At 46.8% G+C, this 21,368-nt stretch overlaps 7 protein-coding genes across 7 annotated transcripts; 3 read left to right on the forward strand and 4 right to left on the reverse strand.

Annotated features, from left to right (window-relative positions):
• Positions 1-111: 111 nt before the first annotated feature.
• On the reverse strand, positions 112-1,459 carry BJ212DRAFT_280185 (uncharacterized protein). The gene is made up of 3 exons (XM_041342813.1): positions 1,409-1,459; positions 1,208-1,325; positions 112-1,153 (listed from the first exon to the last, which is right to left on the reverse strand). Exons 2-3 carry the CDS (start codon positions 1,221-1,223, stop codon positions 228-230), a joined length of 942 nt encoding a protein of 313 aa, XP_041198776.1. The 5' UTR covers positions 1,224-1,325; positions 1,409-1,459; the 3' UTR covers positions 112-227.
• A 154-nt stretch (positions 1,460-1,613) lies between these two features.
• Positions 1,614-4,175, reverse strand: BJ212DRAFT_1294943 (uncharacterized protein; the record flags this gene model as incomplete). The annotated part of the gene is made up of 5 exons (XM_041332270.1): positions 1,614-2,723; positions 2,783-3,749; positions 3,798-3,804; positions 3,853-3,973; positions 4,029-4,175. The coding sequence occupies 5 exons, from the start codon at positions 4,173-4,175 to the stop codon at positions 1,614-1,616; spliced, it is 2,352 nt and encodes a 783-aa protein (XP_041198777.1).
• Positions 4,176-4,328: 153 nt separating this feature from the next.
• BJ212DRAFT_280069 (NO signaling/Golgi transport ligand-binding domain-containing protein) lies at positions 4,329-5,438 on the forward strand. The gene is made up of 4 exons (XM_041342812.1): positions 4,329-4,686; positions 4,751-4,947; positions 5,000-5,124; positions 5,173-5,438. The coding sequence occupies exons 1-4, from the start codon at positions 4,400-4,402 to the stop codon at positions 5,281-5,283; spliced, it is 720 nt and encodes a 239-aa protein (XP_041198778.1). The 5' UTR covers positions 4,329-4,399; the 3' UTR covers positions 5,284-5,438.
• A 916-nt stretch (positions 5,439-6,354) lies between these two features.
• BJ212DRAFT_1258583 (uncharacterized protein) lies at positions 6,355-7,384 on the forward strand (the record flags this gene model as incomplete). Its single annotated transcript, XM_041329947.1, has 2 exons — positions 6,355-6,522; positions 6,575-7,384. 2 exons carry the CDS (start codon positions 6,355-6,357, stop codon positions 7,382-7,384), a joined length of 978 nt encoding a protein of 325 aa, XP_041198779.1.
• Positions 7,385-7,548: 164 nt separating this feature from the next.
• BJ212DRAFT_1474920 (uncharacterized protein) lies at positions 7,549-8,934 on the reverse strand (the record flags this gene model as incomplete). Its single annotated transcript, XM_041339169.1, has 3 exons — positions 7,549-7,905; positions 7,955-8,811; positions 8,877-8,934. 3 exons carry the CDS (start codon positions 8,932-8,934, stop codon positions 7,549-7,551), a joined length of 1,272 nt encoding a protein of 423 aa, XP_041198780.1.
• A 2,653-nt stretch (positions 8,935-11,587) lies between these two features.
• BJ212DRAFT_1294947 (uncharacterized protein) lies at positions 11,588-12,370 on the forward strand (the record flags this gene model as incomplete). Its single annotated transcript, XM_041332271.1, has 6 exons — positions 11,588-11,618; positions 11,764-11,791; positions 11,849-11,925; positions 11,977-12,058; positions 12,111-12,213; positions 12,293-12,370. The coding sequence occupies 6 exons, from the start codon at positions 11,588-11,590 to the stop codon at positions 12,368-12,370; spliced, it is 399 nt and encodes a 132-aa protein (XP_041198781.1).
• A 2,566-nt stretch (positions 12,371-14,936) lies between these two features.
• On the reverse strand, positions 14,937-16,971 carry BJ212DRAFT_1294948 (uncharacterized protein; the record flags this gene model as incomplete). The annotated part of the gene is made up of 6 exons (XM_041332272.1): positions 14,937-15,146; positions 15,338-15,438; positions 15,535-15,738; positions 15,770-15,865; positions 16,064-16,665; positions 16,841-16,971. The coding sequence occupies 6 exons, from the start codon at positions 16,969-16,971 to the stop codon at positions 14,937-14,939; spliced, it is 1,344 nt and encodes a 447-aa protein (XP_041198782.1).
• Between the last annotated feature and the right edge of the window lie 4,397 nt (positions 16,972-21,368).

Here is a 21,368-nt window from a genome sequence, read left to right on the forward strand (position 1 = left end):
CCTGACTAGCGAGTTGGCTGGCAGTAGCGTCAGCCAGATCCTGAATTACTGATAAGAACTCTCTACATACATATCTGCATCATCAGCATATACTTACTCTCCCGCACATAGATATTGCTGGCCGTCCAGTCATTAATGCACCTGAACACTCATCATGTCATACCCCAATCATATACTGTTGTGTTTCGAGTCCATCTGTTTGAGATCAAGCTAAAGCGATAATAAATCTATACAGTCCCTGTCAATAAATACTTATCCAGCCTCTTCCGTAGAGGATGTCCGTCGCGTACGCCAGTAACGCGCATTGTACTTGCAAGTTCTATCACTAGTCTCTTCCTCTCCTCCACACCCACATCTTGCTTTTCCAGCAGCTCCCTGACAGCTCTCGCAAGGCGCCCTTTCGGTAAATTGGGAGTGTTCCCATTATGAGCCCCTGGCTTCCTCCTTTTATTCCCTTTCAATTTTGGAACAGCCAGCAGAGGTTCCATAAATTCCGTTCTAAACCGTCGAAGCGCCAGCGCAGACAGTGATACGACACGGTCAAGCGAACTTGCCGCCTCCGCACATGACTCAGCACGCGCAAGCTGCTCGCTCGTCCCCCCTTCATCCCACCCCCACTTCTTCAATTCCTCCGTCCGCCTCTCCTTCAACTTATTTGTAATCTTCTCTTTCGTGTCCCCGTCCTGTATAGCCTTTGCAACAGCATCAAATATATCGCTCAGAGTGAGCCAGCCTCTGTCTTCGTCGACGGCACGTTTCACATAGTGTCGGTTCACATAATTGAGGAGACGGTTCACGGAGTGTGCACCAGCGGCGTAGCGGTTGAAACACGGGACGATGTACTGTATCAGAGATGAATCATCCTCTGGAGCCCCGAGTAACAGTTCCCGAGCGACTTCCGCATAGTACTTGTCGATATGCTCATACAAATCCGTTCCGCTTGGTGTAAGTCTTTCGCGCTCCTTGTTAGTGGTGACAGTTTCAACTTGCATAGTGAAATAGTTGTAGGTTGCTGTGTGTATGCCCATGTGATATGAAATGTCGATAACGGGCGCTTTTTCAGTCAAGTTTGTGGGCGAGCGGACGATGTGGTTTAGTGCTGGGAGTAGATATCCCCAAAGGGAGGATAGAGATGCGGAGGGGTTGGCGCTGCCTGCAGATGGATTTGGCATTGGCGGCAGGAGCACCATATGCTCAACTTGCTTGCCTTTGCCTTTGGACATGATCACAGTGATATAAAAACTGAAGATGACACCCTGTCAGTCGGGAAGCCGCCCTGGTGTCCGAAATCACGTGATATTCGCCGAACTTTTACCGCCTTGACGCTGCAGGCCGAGGACCACCGGGAAACAGATGACATGATGATCATTAGCATAAGTATTAAGTAAGTAGATGCACTGTTCCATACCGGACGATGCTGCTAACTTAATACATGACATATCGGAAGGAAATATACGAATTGATAGCAAATATAGCGATGTGCATGACCTCATAAATCCAGGGACGACCCGAACTAGACGATGCCCAGAACAATGGTGGCGCGAAGGCTGCTCATCCTTGGGGCTGGAATTATAGGCTTGGCAGGTTGACCGTCAGGGCCAACCTCTAGGTGCTCAGTCCGCAAGGAGCTCGACTTCCAACCCCAGCTTTGACTGACTGAGAACACGTCCGGAACGCTCGTGAATCGCGTAATAGATGAACCAGTAGAGCTGGCACAAGAGATAGTGAAGTAAGCTGCAACAGCAGGCCGGGGATCGCGATATGACTGCACTGGAGCAACGGGAGGTGATGTAGCCGGAATGGTGCTCGGAGGAGAAGAGGTAAAGGACGTAGCAAGGCCGGATGATGTCGGTGGGGATGAACCAGGCGTCGTGCTTTGTGACGTAGGGCGAATGGAGGGCGAATGGATGCATAGTCACAGAGGGTGAGGACTGCGACGTAGAAAGTAGTGGTAATGATGGCACTCTGTTGTTGTGTGTATGTCCTGTACGACTGAGTGACAATGGCGCCGAAGCGGCAGGGATAGGATCAATGTTCGATTGTCGGTGAAGATATATTCCAAGCTGAATACCCTTCTTTCGAATAACTTGCACATATACATTGAACAAGCTTCCTGCGTACCAGACCGTCTGTGAGTGCAGGCGGGACTTCTCCTTCAGTGCATCGATATCCCAGAACTCCACTGCAAATCTGAATGGAGGGTAGGGTGACCACCGCGCTTTACCCGTTGCGTCAGATGCTATACAGCCTGATGCGGTTCGTCGTTCTGACTTCAGACCGAAGAAATCAGCCTCGGTAGTCGTTGCACGAACAGGCGCCTTGCTGTCTGTGCTTGGACTGGACAATGGTGGAGGTGACTCGAAGAGTTGGTCCATAGAAGCACCTTCGATGCTCCCACTATCGCCAATGCGTACGGATGAATCGTGTCCAACGGGATAATACGGTTTATCTTTGTCATCTACTAGGTTTGGCAAAGAGTTCGAGGCCGGCAATCGAGCAAGAATCTCGGCAGTCGTGATGGACAACCCAAGTTCCTTGTCTCGCGAAGGCGGAGGGCTCAAGGATGGGGATGAAGGGGGAGAGGGTGGGTTTGGTTTGGTTGTAATTTGACATCGCAGTAATGACTGATCCCAATGAGCTTCCTGTAAAACAGAAAGAGGAACAAATGGTCGACCAGTGGTAGGGGAGATATGCTGCGACATTGCAATGATATCGTCCACGAGCTTTAAGTCGTTGTCAGTTTTTGCCACAAAGAGCGGTTAGAGGCGATTTATTTACTTACCAGGTTGGCATAGTAGATGCCTTCACGGAACAACATTTCCCAGTCTTTCTCCTCCTCTTCATCAATACCCTGCCGTCTCCTAAGCTCAACGATAGTGCAAGCCATATCATAGCGTTCCTTCTCCCCTTTCACAAACAACAAATCGGAGCCTAAAATCTGTCGCACCCACTGCGAGTTTAAGCCACCCCTTGCCCAGATGACGGGAGTCACATGCGGTTCTGGTACGGTAGGCTCACTGGAAGGTGAAGATTTGACAGGCATCGTATCGGCTCTCTTGCGCGACGACACATTTTGCGCAGGGACGGGAACTGGGGTAGCGGGAGGTTCTGGACCACGAGATGCTTTCTCCTCGTAGATAAGCATATCTGCGCCCCACCGGGCGATCCAGCATACCGCAGCTTCGCCAATCTTGTCTGATAACAGTCCATAATGGAAATGAGGTTCGCGGATTGGCCCATCGTCTGGCTCAGATTCTACCTCATCAGATTCAGCAGGATCCTCCTTCTGTACATCTAGATCCAATAGTTTATCAGACAAATCATCGGCAGGATCTCGCTTGGTGCTTGATGTGCGCAGAGGAGAACACGATGTACTAGATGCGCGAATCTCGGAGGTAACTAACTGTGCAATGTTCTCCAAGCCCACTGCTGCTTCGGCTTTGTGGCCAGGATGAGCTTCGATAGCTTTACCAATAGAGAAATTGAGGTAAGGAATAACGGTATACGGTCCGACCGTGTTCATGATGCAGTTGACGGCCTGCGATGCCATGGAGGGTATGGAGAGATAGACTGCTGTGGCCAAAAGTGAGAGCAACAACTGAGGGCTGGTGGTGTGGTGCCCTTTGGGTGTATCGAAAGGTAAAGGGGGGCCAGAAAAGGAAGGAGTAAGTGGATGAGATGTGCTTGGGATGAGGGATGATGGGACATATAGGGGCGGACCACCACCATATAGTCGTGCGATGCATATCCTGAAATTTGTCAATCCAAGGTCGTAAGGTTACTTGTGAATAACCTACTCAAAAGCTGAAAAGTCATGAGTGTGGAGCTATCGACATAGAGGCTAGAACGCACCTGCACGAGTGATGTTGCGGTCATCGAAAATAATGTCAATTTCCTCAGGTCCTCGTAGATGGCTACGTGGCTTGGGTGAGGACTCGAGGAAACCCGCTGTGAATAGCGAGCTGAAGAACCCCTGCAGGTGGTTTAGTAAGCAACTTAGGAAGACGAGAAACGAGCGCTTTACAAACCGACTGTATGAGGACTACTCTGTGCAACTTGTAGATTGCTTCCCATGTGCCATGGACATGCAAAGAGACATCTGCAGTGCGAGACTCTAGTAAAGAGTTATAGATATGTTGCTGTAAATCGACGGAGGAGAACGCTGCAGTGTTCATAGGCGGGCTGCCACTGCGTCTCAGTCTATGAATATTATGGGAGGATGAATAAAGGTCTGGGAGAGAAGGAGAGGCGTGTAATGCACGAGCTGAGGAAGCCTCTGAAGTTGTTAGGAGGGTCATGATTATATATCGGGAGGACACACGTCCACTGCTTAGCTCACTTGGCAGACCCGCCAAGTATGTAATTACAGCCGAACGCTGCAAGTTAACCTCATTCCACTATGCAACAGCCTCATCCTCGTTTTTCTGTTCTATCTGGTTCTTCGCTCTCTTCTGCAGAACATCTTTCTCCGACTGCAAGCTCAACACGTTTCTCTTTACCTTCTGCGACATCCATAAATACCGCTCTTGGCACGCCAAAACCAAGCCTTAGACCTAATATTTACGATAGGAACCTTAATAAAACACGGACGTCAGAAGTCTCTGCTTCCGCTTTCGCCTTCCTTTTCTCTGAGGTAGTCCAATATACGCAGAAACGTGTAAGTGGGATCAATGATCTCGAACGGCGGTAAGTTCACACTACACTTCTATTATGTCCCCCAATTATACGAACTTGACGTGGCGACGCTCAGATTAAACACCCTCGGCTATCGCGCTGGAACCCGAGTCCTTGAGCTCATGGTCTGGCGGGCAGAGTCGTCATCCAAAGCTCCCAAACGAGAAATTCGCTTTCTGCCTGCTCTCATGTCCATTCACACACAGGTGTGGAGGGCAGTCTTTGGACGCCCCGCAGATGCAATAGAGAAGAGCGTGGAGAATGAAGATGAATGTATGATCACTCCATTCGTTTTACCGGACTGCTGAGTGATCTCCATCTCAAGACATGATTATCGACAATGATCCTCCGATCGAACGTCATATATCTGTCCCTAAAGATATGAATCAACTTAGTTGTTCTTCATTCACTGCTGGGGTCGTAGAAGCGGTCTTGGACGGACTAGGATTGGTAAGTTTTTCATTCTCAGACAACTTCTGTACTGATATGTGCACAAAGCCTGCACGTGTGACAGCTCACCATACCCCTACACAGCAGTTTCCATCGCGTACGACTATACTCATTAAACTTGACAAATCTGTACTAGAAAGGGAAGAAATCTTCAAGTGAACACGTTCTGCAGTCTTCCCATGTTCCATCCTCTCATCACGAAGAACGATAAGTATTGGTGTGTAACCGATCACTAGCAATACCCCATACTGAGAGACCTGCAATAATAGCCCATCAATTCCCGTGGACTGTGTATGCAGAATAAGTTACTGCCCTTTCACGAGCCTTTCACGAGCCCAGGGAGAATCATGTATTCAGATCCATGTCGTGACTCGAACTACCTCACAATCAGCAAAAGAGTCCAAGAACATCGTTCGTGCTGGCTCCTCAGCTTCCAAACTCGCACAGATCTGCACGAACATCGTCAGAGATGGTCTCGAGGCTGCACTTTATTCCCTTTTATTCAGCACCTTGTTCATGTCTATTTGGGGCAATAAAAACCATATCATCCACAGAATTATCATTCCAACATCGCTCCGATGGTTCCATGTCAAGTTTGATTACAGGTAGAGCGTCAGGTGCAGGTGTAGACAGCTTGACCGTTGCATTTTCTCGTTTCTGACTTGGCTCGGGGTGTTCTTGGACCCAATCATAGTCTTGTATCCTCGAAATTGGCTCCTAAAATACATAGACGAAAGGAGACAATGGAGCAAGACCCATCGTTGGCTGGCGGCTCCCTATGATGCCTTGGGATGGTATGCCCTCTCTTGGTACTATGTCGAGCCGTTGTGAGAGAAGGTGAGAGAGATAATCAAAGAAGATGCTCGAGAGACAGCTTGGCGAGGGACAATTGCGAATGGGCACACCGAAAATGCCATTGCTGAAGGAGAAGAGGCTACCAGCGTTGTCGGGGAGCCAAATGGACTCTGTTCTTGACTGATCATCTCCTTGATGATGGGCTCTTTTCATAGCTATGTACTGGTATGCATGCGGTATATTTCTGTTTAATTGGTAAAGTCTTATCAAGCTTACCTCAAGCCAAGTTGACCGCTTTAGGCACGACGTCCGTAATAATAGGCACTATCATGGTCTTCTCAACTGATACTAACACCGAAGAAAGTGTCAATACGCTTAGCGGCTCATTCTATTTGATCCACAAGACATCTATTACTGATCCTGATAAAATCCTCGATGGTTTTGATTCGCAGCATTGATGTGTCACCTCCCATGGTGAACTGCTCATGTGCATGGGCATCAGACTATCAACAGCTCAGTGAACTGTACCACTGCTCTTATACAGGCGCTGTGATCACGAGAACAGCTACTTTGGACGGTTTTGAAGAAGATGAAAGTCATACTGTACGTACTGCTCCGACAATCTTTCATACGTCTAACGAGGTTGATTGCTCAGGTAGCGTTCATGAAGGATTCCCTTTCGTCCCTTAATTCGTACGGATATTCACCCCATCCATTGCATGAATATCTCGCATGGATTCGAGAGGTCTTAGGAGAAGGACCATCTCCCAAACCGTTCATAATCAGCATCACGGAGTCTAGCGCCGAGAGGCTTTCTGAAATGTTAGTCGCGATCCAACAGTTCCGCGCGTCAAATTCTACATGGCGCTCTCGCATCGCTGTCGAGTTTAACTCCAGCTGCCCAAATATCAAAGGCCATCCTCCGCCCTCGTACCACCTTCCTTCTCTCAAGCCATATCTTGACGTCTTCGCAAAGGCTTTCCAGGATGACTCGACGCTTACAATCGGGCTCAAGCTCCCGCCGTACATCATAGCAACCCAATTTCGTGATGTCATCGAATGCATTTCGTCTTACACCGGCACCAATTCTGGTAACCCCACAAATCCAATCGCTTACCTCACGTGCACAAACACTCTCGGAAACAGCCTTGTCTTTGCTGATCAGACCCCCACCCCAGATGTAAAGATGGGCATGTCCCGGTTTGCCGTGCCTCCAGGTTTGGGTGGCCTCGCAGGCGAGGCTATTCATTCCCTCTCCCTAGGGAATGTGTACACCTTTTCACGACTTCTTGCGGAGTCAGATGACCCGGCGATGCGGGAAATTGTCATCATTGGCGCTGGGGGCGTGACATCCCCAGAAGCTGTTCGGCGGATGAATCGTGCCGGTGCCAAGATCGTAGGTTGTGCAACGTTGTTGGGCAAAGAGGGCGTCAAAGCCTTTAAGATCTTGTCTAGAAACTCGTGAATAAGTTTGTTGTTGGTAAAGGTTACATTCCGACATATGTATGTCTATCCACGATGGTTCGATATGTATAAGGGTAAAGCTAAAAGGCTACAAATGAATGCGAGCGTGATTAGGATGGGTCTAAGGCGTTTGTTGGGGTAATAATATTGTATCACAAAAAACGTTCAGTAGGATGGAAAAGTTGTGTACGAGTGAGACGAATTGGTACTATAGCACAGCGTTGAAAATGTGTCCCATGAGAAGGCAGAAAAGTCTGGAGGGGAGGGAGTCAATGCGGAGATATTACCGCCGCCGTCGTTCTTATCTGTGTAGTCTATGAACAAGGCTGAAGATTCGCTATAAAGTGCCACAGGCAGTGGTGAGAGCCTGGCACTTTGGTACAGAGGATAAAAGTCAGGTTGGGTGAGGAGCAGTGGGTGTGTCGGAGAAGTACTCGATATTGGTTGATCGGTGTCATACGGTGCTTGGTGAGGCTGCTCGCTACATTCGTGAGATTTTGTAATGGTCTTGGCCATAGTGAGCTGCATGGAAACGATGAGAGGATGTCAAATGCCGAGAAAATATGCGCACCGGTGGAGAAAACTGAGTGGCACCTGTAAAGTCGCAGATTGAAGGACTAGTTGACTTGGTAGTAGGTGGCAAAAGAGGGCTGCGGAATGGTTGTATCTCGCGTCCGTCAAAGTCGCCTTCACAAGGAGGCTGTATGCCCTTGGATGATGACCCACTCCTTGAATCAGGGGATGACGTAGAAGTTGTGGCTTTCATAGTGTCGTCGATTTCCTTGACTGCGACCTCGAGTTCTTCGCCATGCTTGCCTGCAAGAAGGAGTTCGGCGACTTGCTCGCAGCGTCTCTTATCTTCCGTGCCGTTCCTCTGAACTCTTCGTTTGGTAGGCTTTTTGGCACGCAGGACAGGATGAAATCTGTAATTTGGGTACTTTATCGCATGGACGGCCTTCTCCGTTGCAGCCTTATTACGCCAAACCTGTTTCTCTGATTCGGACAGGCGATTCCAACAGTGCGCGATTATGCGCGTGATGTGTCGATTGTCACGCTCAATATTCGTTCCGATTTTCTGTGCGGCAGCAAAAGCAGAGCGGAAGAGCATGAAAGCATTCCGCGGACGTGGTACGTGATCTGGGTCTTTGCTACGCGAGTATCCACGAGAACATGGTATGGGCATACTCGCAAGAGCGGCGGAGGAAGGAAAGGACGATGGGAAGGGAAGTGCGGAACCCAGCTTTACGGAATTTATATCTGATGCTGAGGAAGTGGAAGCATGTGAGGAGGATACCGATTCTGGCGAAGGTATGCGCGTCGATACCGACTCAACTCGGCGCCATTTAAAACCAGGGGGGACTAGAGGACTCTCAAATTGGGGAGGTGATAAGAAATTATATGCTGGATCACCGTTATGATCCAGGAGATCTGGTATATATGTTAAACTGTTAGTTCAAGAGAGCAAAAACCACCACAGGGTTTATTGTACGCACCGTAAGATGAGATGGAGTTCAAATCGAACTGAACAATGTGTGCATCAGGAACTGCCATCTCAGATGGTGGGATCCGAGTAGGGTGTTAAAACGTTTGGAAACCATACTATCGAAATCTGCCCTTTATAATCAGGACTGTAATATTGAAGGTGGCGGAACTTGGAGGTGAAATTAATGCTTACACTTTCACAATGTCACATCGTGATATCCGAGTCTCCATTTGAACCGTCATCCCTCGTTGTGATCACAATTAGTGTCCGCTTATAGAGTGTGTGATATCTAGTAAAGGCAGTGTTCGCTGAGTGCCGGGGGCACGTTGCACATCGAGTATAAGGGTCATCATGCATTTGGCAAGGGCCGATGAGAATTTCTGCTCCACATTGAAGAAGTCCGGGAATGGGGCCGGTTAACTTGATCAGATCTCTTTACTCTCTAGCAAGCCATTGTAGCACGTTTTCACCGTGTGGTCCGGTGAATGCCGTTTCGTGAGCCCAGGGACTTTTGTGATTTGTTTCAATGGCTACTGTACCATTTCATTCAATTCGACAGCCTCTTGTGACCGTGGCATCAAAACCCATTTCGACACCACCTGGGTTGCCCAATAAGTCAGCCTTACTATACTGGGTGATCACACGCCTCACCCAGTATATGTAATAAGGCTTAGTTATCTAAATACCCAACACCAGCATTAAACCTTGCCCTAAATATTGTCCAAGTACTTCAAGGCATTACCGTACATTAGTAATTACTGTTATTTTATTTTCTCGCCCTAAAGCGGTAATTGCGGAGCACTACCGCCCAAAACATAACCTAATTTGGAAGTTTTGCAATATCAATGTTTCCTACCCACCCCAAGCCTCACCCTGCTCTTCCTGTATATTAGGCTTGTACCTACCATGTAGTTTAGCTATTATACACCTCATAGAACACACTGGCCACTCTATTTACTACCAGTCACATAAATTTGTGACAAAGTACAGTAAAATAATAAAACATTGAAAAATGCGAACATATGACAGCCAGAGACATACCAAGCCTCAGAGACTATGTGTATAACATTTTTGCAATATCCATGAGTATATAAAACCGCTATTTCAGGTGTTTTACATGTTTTACAACAATCTCTCAGAAAAACAATTGTGTCCGCTTTTTTCTTGTTTTTATATATCTTAACACATAGTATAATGTCCCCTTTGCTCGTATACCCTGTCTATACACTATATATTGTATTTTGACGCAGTACTTCAGCTGCAGAACACCAGATATTTGATGTAATGGGAATAGGGGGTGATATGAGGAGAACTGTGTTCTGGGAGGTAAATATGACATGTATCGAAGATCTGATACTCGGATAGCATATAATACAATTATATAATGCTAGAACTACAAGCTCAAGCCTCTGGTCCTTGATCTAAGTGCTGTGGAAGCAAAGTACATGATGGAGATGCGTGGGAAAGAATGTGAAACATATGGTTGAAACATAAAAACATACCATAGCACTCTACACAAGACCTTCTGTGGTGTAATACATGTGTGGTGTGATATAGGAACGTCATAATTACTATTAAATGTAGTATTAAAGTGTTGTAAGGTAATGTATAGGCCTAGACACCAAAAACTCGAAATTAGGTGTACACTGTTGTATGAACACTTGGCCCATAGGCATCAAATGTGAAAATACTATATATATCTCCAAGCTGGACCTGCAACACTTTAATGATATGTTTAATAGTAATTATGACGTTCCTATATCACACCACACATGTATTACACCACAGAAGGTCTTGTGTAGAGTGCTATGGTATGTTTTTATGTTTCAACCATATGTTTCACATTCTTTCCCACGCATCTCCATCATGTACTTTGCTTCCACAGCACTTAGATCAAGGACCAGAGGCTTGAGCTTGTAGTTCTAGCATTATATAATTGTATTATATGCTATCCGAGTATCAGATCTTCGATACATGTCATATTTACCTCCCAGAACACAGTTCTCCTCATATCACCCCCTATTCCCATTACATCAAATATCTGGTGTTCTGCAGCTGAAGTACTGCGTCAAAATACAATATATAGTGTATAGACAGGGTATACGAGCAAAGGGGACATTATACTATGTGTTAAGATATATAAAAACAAGAAAAAAGCGGACACAATTGTTTTTCTGAGAGATTGTTGTAAAACATGTAAAACACCTGAAATAGCGGTTTTATATACTCATGGATATTGCAAAAATGTTATACACATAGTCTCTGAGGCTTGGTATGTCTCTGGCTGTCATATGTTCGCATTTTTCAATGTTTTATTATTTTACTGTACTTTGTCACAAATTTATGTGACTGGTAGTAAATAGAGTGGCCAGTGTGTTCTATGAGGTGTATAATAGCTAAACTACATGGTAGGTACAAGCCTAATATACAGGGAAGAGCAGGGTGAGGCTTGGGGTGGGTAGGAAACATTGATATTGCAAAACTTCCAAATTAGGTTATGTTTTGGGCGGTAGTGCTCCGCAATTACCGCTTTAGGGCGAGAAAATAAAATAACAGTAATTACTAATGTACGGTAATGCCTTGAAGTACTTGGACAATATTTAGGGCAAGGTTTAATGCTGGTGTTGGGTATTTAGATAACTAAGCCTTATTATACTGGGTGAGGCGCTGTGATCACCCAGTATAGTAAGGCTGACTTATTGGGCAACCTAGGTGTTCGACATGCCGACACAGGAGCACGTGACATGTGACAGTGAGTACAATTTCGACACACTTGATTTTTTAATGTACATGGATGTGTAACAATGAAATAGTATCATCCTAACATTACCTCACTCCTTCCAATAATGAGCAACTCATCAATACTTACTATGAAAGTCTTAAACATACCATATTAGGCAAAACTATGACACTAGTGACAATAAGGTGGACAATGAAGTGAAGAAGATGGCAAGTATTGGATACCCTGTGATTTATACCCAGATGCTCATTTCTCAATTTCCAGGTCACTGTTGTGAAACAAGGTGCTGCTCCAGTAGACCCAATGTCTGGCCCCATTAGTAAGTCCTATAGGCATGCATTGAGACCATGGAAATGACTGGAATGTCTAGATACACATCAAGTTTACTTGAGTGCTGAAAGTGTTTGGGATGCAATGCTCAACCAAACTGAGGTTGGCTCTAATAAGAATAAGTGAGTACACATGTGCATGAAGATTTTTATACATTCTTATCCAAGTACATAGATTCTATGTAATACAGCTTCTGCATCCTATTGGCAATGACACACAATCCTCCCTTTACATGTGTTGGGATTGTGTTGGTGAGAATGGTGCAAGCCAAATCAAGGTTGGTCCCAGTGTTTGAATTTTGCACTAGAAACTGATTATATCAGGGACCATGACCATCTGCTTCTGCTATTAATGAGTTTAAGAAGCAGTTCAGGTTGAAATCTGGTGTTGCATGGCCCCAACATTTTGGGATGGTGGCTGGGAAGGGTAAGTGAATATTTTTTTGGAAGTCCAACCCACATATGAACACCGGATAACCAGGAAAATATACATGATTAGGTAGACACATTCATAGGTTCAAATGCAAAGGTGTAGCCTAATATCTTCTGCAGAGCTGTCATATCCCACAATCTGGACCCACATTCCATCATATTCCCATGCCTTCCGAGCCTATGTCTGGACCCCACTTCATATCCAACTCATTCCCAGATCCCCTTTCACTGTGTGCTCCACACCCCAGCAGGATTGACTATGCTCTGGATTTACCCCTGAGCTCTGGATCATTGGATCTCCACTGCTAGCCTGAACCATAACCCCCTGTCCCATCCACCCTATGTACACTCCATCCAGTAAGACATCTGGACTTCATCTCACCTCGGATTCCAGACTCTATCCACCTTCTCATATCCTGGTCCTGTATCCACCTTGTCTTTTGGATCCCCAGATCTCCGGACCTATTCCCACTCTCTGTCCGATATCCTGCGCCTATCCCCATTTAGGCATTCTCTGCCTTCTGGCTTTTGGTTACCTCCTGTTCCATCTTGCTTATTGATCCTTGTATGAGTCTTCATCTCCAAGTTCATTTACTTATGTTCCATCTTACTTACTAATGTGTTTCCACATGCTCATACATAGCCTTGCTCCTTTGCTTACTGATCCCCTCAGATATTGTTCAGTATATAACCCCTGTAGATACTCCTGTAGTTCCTTAGTTTGAATATCAACTTAGACTTGCCCAATCTTCTCTTGGACTTTGGTCCACCTAAGTCTGTCCTACCCATCAGGCCTAGGGATTGATTCCCTAGGCCGGAGCTTCGCCTTTCTGGCACTTACCCTCTTTCCAGACTTAGGTCCAATCCCTGTCTCTCCAACTCTACCTTAGGGTAGTCTACCTCTGTTTGTTTCTACATTGGACTCTGTCCGATGTAGCCCCTATTCCTTCCGGACCTCCGGACCTCCTGTCCCTTGTACCTCCAGGCATCCTGTCCTTTGGACATTCTGCCCTCCGTACCTTTGGACATTCTGCCCTCCGTACCTTTGGACATTCTGCCCTCCGTACCTTTGGACATTCTGCCCTCCGTACCTTTGGACATTCTGCCCTCCGTACCTTTGGACATTCTGCCCTCCGTACCTTTGGACATTCTGCCCTCCGTACCTTTGGACATTCTGCCCTCCGTACCTTTGGACATTCTGCCCTCCGTACCTTTGGACATTCTGCCCTCCGTACCTTTGGACATTCTGCCCTCCGTACCTTTGGACATTCTGCCCTCCGTACCTTTGGACATTCTGCCCTCCGTACCTTTGGACATTCTGCCCTCCGTACCTTTGGACATTCTGCCCTCCGTACCTTTGGACATTCTGCCCTCCGTACCTTTGGACATTCTGCCCTCCGTACCTTTGGACATTCTGCCCTCCGTACCTTTGGACATTCTGCCCTCCATACCTTCGGACATCCTGTCCTTCTGTCCTCCATCATCCTGTCCTCCTGTCCTCCTGTCCTCCTGTCCTCCTATCCTTCCATCCTGTTTCCTGTAGAAGTATTACCTTGCAGTGGGAACTCTCCTGAACACTTCCTGCGTTCCTCCAGAACTCTCCCGCGCTTCTCCGGACGTTTCCCACGCTCCTCCGGAAGTCCTCTAGCACTCCACCAGAGTAGCCAGCCTCCAGAAGTCCTCTGGACTTCATCGGACCATCATCAGACTTCATATGAAATGAAGGGCACATACTTGGGTAAGGGGCACAGCATATGAGCTGAGGCCAAGCCCCTCTGAGTCAGTCTCTCTCTCCTTTGAGCAACATGGTTCTTAACAGTATATTCAAACTCACACCTTACTGAGTATACTTACTTCTACTACTTGCATCCATGACCCTTGAGCATGATCTTAACAGTATATTTGAACCCACACCTTACTGAGTATACTGATCTGTTGCATCATACTTCATTCCAGTCTGACCCCTATCTCTCGGAAACTATGGATTCCTCTTCCAACTCCTCTGCATTCGCATTTCTGGGCACCCTCCAGAAAGTCTGCATTTTTTCTGGAATTCATTTCCACTCCACTCCGTCATCATGACATCTGCTCCTGAAGCCAAACAGGAATGCCACCCTCACAGCAGAACAAATAGGTCACAGGATTTGACATCCTGCAACTCCCTGACTCAATTCTATCACCTCCGACATCCTCTGACTTCCTCCAAATCCAAAACCTCATTTTTCCATCTCACTATGGCTCATCCTAGATGGATCTGCCTATGTGTGGCCTTGGACTGGCTCAGTCACCTCCAGAATGCTTTGCCATTCAACTCCTTTGGATTCTCCTTGTCCCACTTAGGATACACTTGCTTACCCACCATGATCTGTTGATCAATAGGGTATTAAGCAAAACCTTCTCCAGGTGCTACTATCAGAAATGCCTTTGACTCCTGACGTCTCTCATCTGCTTTCCTGTGGAACCCCTGTCTCTGCGCTAGCCACGTCCTTTCCTCCAGTTTATGTCCAGTCCATCACCCAGTTACTTTGTAGTGGTCTTCATTTACCCTCCTTGTAGAGAACTCCATCTTTCATGATGGTTTTCTGCCAAGTGTTCGGGTTTTGTTTTCCTCTGGCAATAGTTCCATTGGGTCCCAGCCCCTACTCCTGCCCCATTTACACCACCTCCATTTCCAATCCTCCACCTCCATGTCCACTCCATATGCATTTCTGATCTGCACCCCTATTTCCACTCTGTGTCTACTTCCGCTCCAGAACCCTTTCCTGCGGTCCAGAGCACTCTGCATGTATTGTCCTGAATCTTCGAATTCATCTCATGTAAAGGGGGGATAGGGACTCTGCTTAACTGCTACGTCCCATGCAAGTTCCTGACTGACTTCTGGCTTCATTCTCCTCATCCGATGTTTTTTGCCTTTCCACCACTAAACCTTCAGGCTCCAGAAAGCAAAAACCTCTGGAAAGTGTCTCTCACACTCTCCAGCAGTAGGACTTGGAAAACCCTCTGCTCATCCGAGTCTCCAGAATCTTGTTGGTCCTTGCCAGGCCTCCTTCCTGCCCCTCTGAAGTACCAATCTTCTGACCATTTCCAGGACAGTCATACCCCTATATCTCCGGACCTCAACACTCTGGATTTCTGGTGGCTTCTTCATGAAGGCCTCCACTCCATACCTTCCCTCCACAACTGCACAACATTTTCCATCCATCTGTCATCCTTCATTTTCCATCCTTCATCCTTTCCACTGTGCAGTAGCAAATCCTGACTTCTGTTCAACCCTATACCTCTGAAGCTCGTAACTCTGGATCTCCAGAAGCTTCCTTGATGGATGCTCTCATTGATACCTCTGAACAACTCCTTATCATCTCCAGATGTTTCTAGATCAGCATGGATATGCTTTGTGCTTACTCTTCATCGCTGCTGATACCACTTCTGCTCCATGTCCTATCCAGTATTTCATCACCAATATGTTTTCCAGGATTCCCTCCAAGTCCAGGATACTCACTGGTGATGCATCCAGACCTTTGGAAATTTCAGCACCAAAGCTCCCACTTCACATTGCAGCTCATCCATCCATTCCAGTCCACTGATGATCTGTTCACACTATCCACTTCATTCCTCCGAACCTCTGTGTTACACCTCTCTGTTTCAGACCTCTGCTCTGAACCTCTGCCCCACACATCCATCCTCATCCTCTGTCACTTTTCCACTCTGCAACATTTTCCATCCATCCTCCGTCCGTCCTCCATCTGTCCTCCGTCTGTCCTCCGTCTGTCCTCCGTCTGTCCTCCGTCTGTCCTCTGTCTGTCCTCTGTCTGTCCTCTGTCTGTCCTCCGTCCGTCCTCCGTCCTCCGTCCTCCGTCCTCCGTCCTCCGTCCTCCGTCCTCCGTCCTCCGTCCTCCGTCCTCCGTCCTCCGTCCTCCGTCCTCCGTCCTCCGTCCTCCGTCCTCCGTCCTCCGTCCTCCGTCCTCCGTCCTCCGTCCTCCGTCCTCCGTCCTCCGTCCTCCGTCCTCCGTCCTCCGTCCTCCGTCCTCCGTCCTCCGTCCTCCGTCCTCCGTCCTCCGTCCTCCGTCCTCCGTCCTCCGTCCTCCGTCCTCCGTCCTCCGTCCTCCGTCCTCCGTCCTCCGTCCTCCGTCCTCCGTCCTCCGTCCTCCGTCCTCCGTCCTCCGTCCTCCGTCCTCCGTCCTCCGTCCTCCGTCCTCCGTCCTCCGTCCTCCGTCCTCCGTCCTCCGTCCTCCGTCCTCCGTCCTGTTCCTCTGTAGTCCATTTCCAACATCCACTCTGGAACCCAAAACTCCGGATTCCTGATTGTTTCCTTGACAGAAGCTCTCACTCCTACCTATGACCCATCCTTTGTCTCTGGACCCTTCTGGATCTTAATGGATATGCTTCGCATCAGCTCTTTCCTGCCTTCATAGTCATTTCTGCTCCTGTCCCAAATTCTCTCACCATACAATAAGTGTCTTCTCTTGGACTCACTCCATGTCCAGAAAAGCACTGGTGATACCTCCAGAAATTTTTGTACCAAAGGCCTGCTTTGCATCATAACTTCCCCATCCACTCTGTCCATTTCCATGATGCACATCCAGTTTCTCCGAAAATCCATCCATCATTTCACTCCATCATCTGGTCCATTGACATTCTGACACTCCTGCTGGAACCCTGTGCCTAATTTCCTCCTTCAGTTGTTTTTGGGACTTCTCCCAAAAAGGGGGGATAGGGACTCCACTTGAGTATTCACCTCACCCCATTTCCACCTGGAATCACCTGCTCTGTCCCATAGAACATTGTCCACCGGATCCACTCCGGAAGACTGTGGGAAAACATGTGCATTGCATCGCACATCACTGGAATATGTCTGGACTCATCCATCCATCGTCCACCTTGCCATTCATAGTTTCCCAACAATTCCTGCACTACACCCCTAATGTTCTATTGCACTTGGTTGGATTTCCAGACACTCTCATCCGAGATACACACCAATCCATCCACATCCACCATTTCCAGTGGAAATCCCACTCTGAAACTCCCCTGAGTCACCTTTGCTGATACAACCACTCCAATATCCCTAGTTAATGCAGTCACCTGTTGCAGGACTTGCAAGCTAGAAGGATCCAGTCCAGTTCAGCATCTTACTCCTATCTGACCAATGTTGATTCCTGGACCACTCCACTCACCTCGGAACTTCCTAGAACATTTCTGGAGTTCCATCAGAAAATCATGCATTTGCAGATGTCTTCAATCCATCCAATCCCTGGACCATCAAACAGCTCACTCCGTCCTTATGAGCCTCTATACTAGCTACTCAGTTGCTCCAGCAGCTGTACTTAGGGATAGTGAACAACTCCAGAAAGACATCCCCTCTGCAAATCCTTCTTCCCTGTGTTTTCTGACCTCCAGATTTCCAAACCCCTATGTTTCTGACCTCCTGTGATTTCCATCCGTTTGTGTTTCCAATACTCTGCATTTCTGACCCCCTGTGTTTTCCATCCCTCCATGTTTCTGATGATCCGCATTTCTGACCCCCTGTGTTGTCCATCCCTTCATGTTTCTGATACTCCACATTTCTGACCCCCTGTGTTTTCTGTCCCTCCACGTTTCCAATACTCTGCATTTCCAATCCCCTGTGGTATCTGACCCTCCATGTCTCCTCCACATGTCCAACCCTCTGCATGTCCAACTCCCTATGTTTTCTGACACTCCCCTGTATTTCCAACCCTCTGCATCTCTGACCCTCTGTGGTTTTCAATCCTCTGCATTTCTGGACCCCCTATCATGTTGTCCAACCCACCCCAACCCCATAGACTCATGTGTCACATCACATTGATCTGTCATATCCGCATATCCGGATCTCAGATCCACATCTTATCTCCGATCCTATCTACATCTTATCTCCCTCCAACATCTCGTCATTCAATCTGTCCACTCATCTGGTCCAGTCCACAACTCATCCAAATCCACAACCAGCGCTCGTCTCCTTTTGGTAACCCCTAACTCCAGTATTTTGGTTATCTGTATATCTGTCCTGCTCCCTGATCCGTTACCTATGTTTCATTTCCGTTTCATGATTTGTGATCCATTTCTACTTACCAATAGACTATCCACATGCTTCATACATACAGTGGCTCAAAAAACTGTCCACATGTTTTTGCATTTTTTACTATTTACAATATTATGTGAGAATACATAAAGACCTCAGTGACATGCTGATACCATATTGTAGTGCTGCTTCAGGGCTTTAGATTGAGCACCACATTGTGAGAATCAGAGGAGATATGGTGGAGATACAAGGCTTACAAAATCATGACTCATGCAGACAGTTTTTTGAGCACATATTAAAACTATATAAATCATCATTTATGACACCATAACAATCATGCCACCATTAAATAAATTATAAAGTGGTGTCATTATGTCATTTTAAAACCATATCTAACTATACAAATTAAAAATTTCCATATGTCATGGTTATATTCACCATGAAAGCCACTCCCCTGCTCAAAGGGATAATATCCTCTCTCTTTCCTATTCTGGCCTCTCTGCTTGTCAAATTTCCTCTAGAACTGGAGTATCCAAGTCCACTGTGGCCAAGTTCATCAAAGAAAGTCACATGGACAAGGAAAACTTCTGTGAAGGGCGTCCATCCAAGCTCACCTCTACTGATAGGAGGGCTATTATTCAACATATCATTACAGGAAAAGCTGATAATGCTGTCCAGGCCACCTATTACATCAATTCCACCATCACATTCCCTGTCTCTTCACACACTGTGAGAAAAATTCTCAAGACAGCTCATCTCAGGTCAGTAACAAGGAAGAAAAGGCTCTCCTCTCTATCACACATAAACAGATATGACTAACCTTTGCCTTAGCCCATCAGAACTGGATTATATGGACTGGAAGCATGTTATATGATCATATAAGACCACAATAAATAGGATTGGGTCAGATGGCAAGATATATATGTGAAAAAAGAAGGGTGCTAGTCCTCTCTGCATATGTGTGATAGAGAGGAGAGCCTTTTCTTCCTTGTTACTGACCTGAGATGAGCTGTCTTGAGAATTTTTCTCACAGTGTGTGAAGAGACAGGGAATGTGATGGTGGAATTGATGTAATAGGTGGCCTGGACAGCATTATCAGCTTTTCCTGTAATGATATGTTGAATAATAGCCCTCCTATCAGTAGAGGTGAGCTTGGATGGACGCCCTTCACAGAAGTTTTCCTTGTCCATGTGACTTTCTTTGATGAACTTGGCCACAGTGGACTTGGATACTCCAGTTCTAGAGGAAATTTGACAAGCAGAGAGGCCAGAATAGGAAAGAGAGAGGATATTATCCCTTTGAGCAGGGGAGTGGCTTTCATGGTGAATATAACCATGACATATGGAAATTTTTAATTTGTATAGTTAGATATGGTTTTAAAATGACATAATGACACCACTTTATAATTTATTTAATGGTGGCATGATTGTTATGGTGTCATAAATGATGATTTATATAGTTTTAATATGTGCTCAAAAAACTGTCTGCATGAGTCATGATTTTGTAAGCCTTGTATCTCCACCATATCTCCTCTGATTCTCACAATGTGGTGCTCAATCTAAAGCCCTGAAGCAGCACTACAATATGGTATCAGCATGTCACTGAGGTCTTTATGTATTCTCACATAATATTGTAAATAGTAAAAAATGCAAAAACATGTGGACAGTTTTTTGAGCCACTGTATGAGATGATGCCAGAGTAGCAAACACTGTGCAGGGTCACAATTAGGAGAGCAGTGTGGTAAGTAGACAAGATGATGGTATGTTAGTATGATTGTCATATCCCACAATCCAGACCCATGTTCCATCATATTCCCATGCCTTCCGAGCCTACGTCTGGACCCCACTTCATATCCAACTCATTCCCAGATCCCCTTCCACTGTGTGCTCCACACCTCAGCAGGATTGACTACACTCCAGATTTACCCCTGAGCTCTGGACCATCAGATCTCCACTGCTAGCCTGATCCATACCCCCCTGTCCCATCCACCCTATGCACACTCCATCCAGCAAGACATCCGGACTTCACCTTGTCTTCCAGATCCCCAGATCTCTGGACCTCCAGATATTAACTCCAGACTTATTCCCACCCTCTGTCCAATATCCTGTGCCTATCCCCATTTAGGCATTCTCTGCCTTCTGGCTTTCGGTTACCTCCTGTTCCATCTTGCTGATTGATCCTTGTATGAATCTTCATCTCTGAGTTCATTTAGTTATGTTCTGTCTTACTTACTAATGTGTTTCCACATGCTCATACATAGCCTTGCTCCTTTGCTTACTGATCACCTCAGATATTGTCCAGTATATAACCCCTGTAGATACTCCTGTAGTTCCTTAGTTTGAATATCATCTTAGACTTTGCTCTACCTGCCCAATCTTCTCTCAGACTTTGGTCCAACTAAGTCTGTCCTATCCATCAGGCCTAGGGATTGATTCCCTAGGCTGGAGCTCTGCCTTTCTGGCACTTACCCTCTTTCCAGACTTAGGTCCAATCCCTGTCCCTCCAACTCTACCTTAGGGTAGTCTACCTCTGTTTGCTTCTACATTGGACTTCATCCAATGTAGCCCCTATTCCTTCCAGACCTCCAGATGTCCTGTCCTTCAGACATTCCATCCTCCTAACCCTCGGATGTCCTATCCTCCTGTCCTTTGGACATCCTGCCCTCTGTACCTTTGGACATCCTGCCCTCTGTACCTTTGGACATCCTGTCCTTTGTACCTCTGGACATCCTGTCCTTCATACCTCTGGACATCCTGTCCTTTGTACCTCTGGACATCCTGTCCTTCATACCTCTGGACATCCTGTCCTTTGTACCTCTGGACATCCTGTCCTTCATACCTCTGGACATCCTGTCCTTTGTACCTCTGGACATCCTGTCCTTCATACCTCTGGACATCCTGTCCTTTGTACCTCCGGACATCCTGTCCTTCTGTCCTCCATCATCCTGTCCTTTGTACCTCCGGACAT

Source organism: Suillus subaureus (genome assembly GCF_016647635.1).
Source record: "Suillus subaureus strain MN1 chromosome Unknown BJ212scaffold_2, whole genome shotgun sequence".
Lineage (NCBI taxonomy): Eukaryota > Fungi > Basidiomycota > Agaricomycetes > Boletales > Suillaceae > Suillus > Suillus subaureus.

Excerpts from the sequence above, each read along its gene's own strand:
- BJ212DRAFT_280069 (XM_041342812.1), top strand. The coding sequence starts at position 4,400 with ATGCAACAGCCTCATCCTCGTTTTTCTGTTCTATCTGGTTCTTCGCTC. Across the intron at positions 4,687-4,750 it reads ATCAATGATCTCGAACGGCG|ATTAAACACCCTCGGCTATC; the intron begins GTAAGTTCACAC and ends GGCGACGCTCAG. Across the intron at positions 5,125-5,172 it reads TCTTGGACGGACTAGGATTG|CCTGCACGTGTGACAGCTCA; the intron begins GTAAGTTTTTCA and ends ATGTGCACAAAG.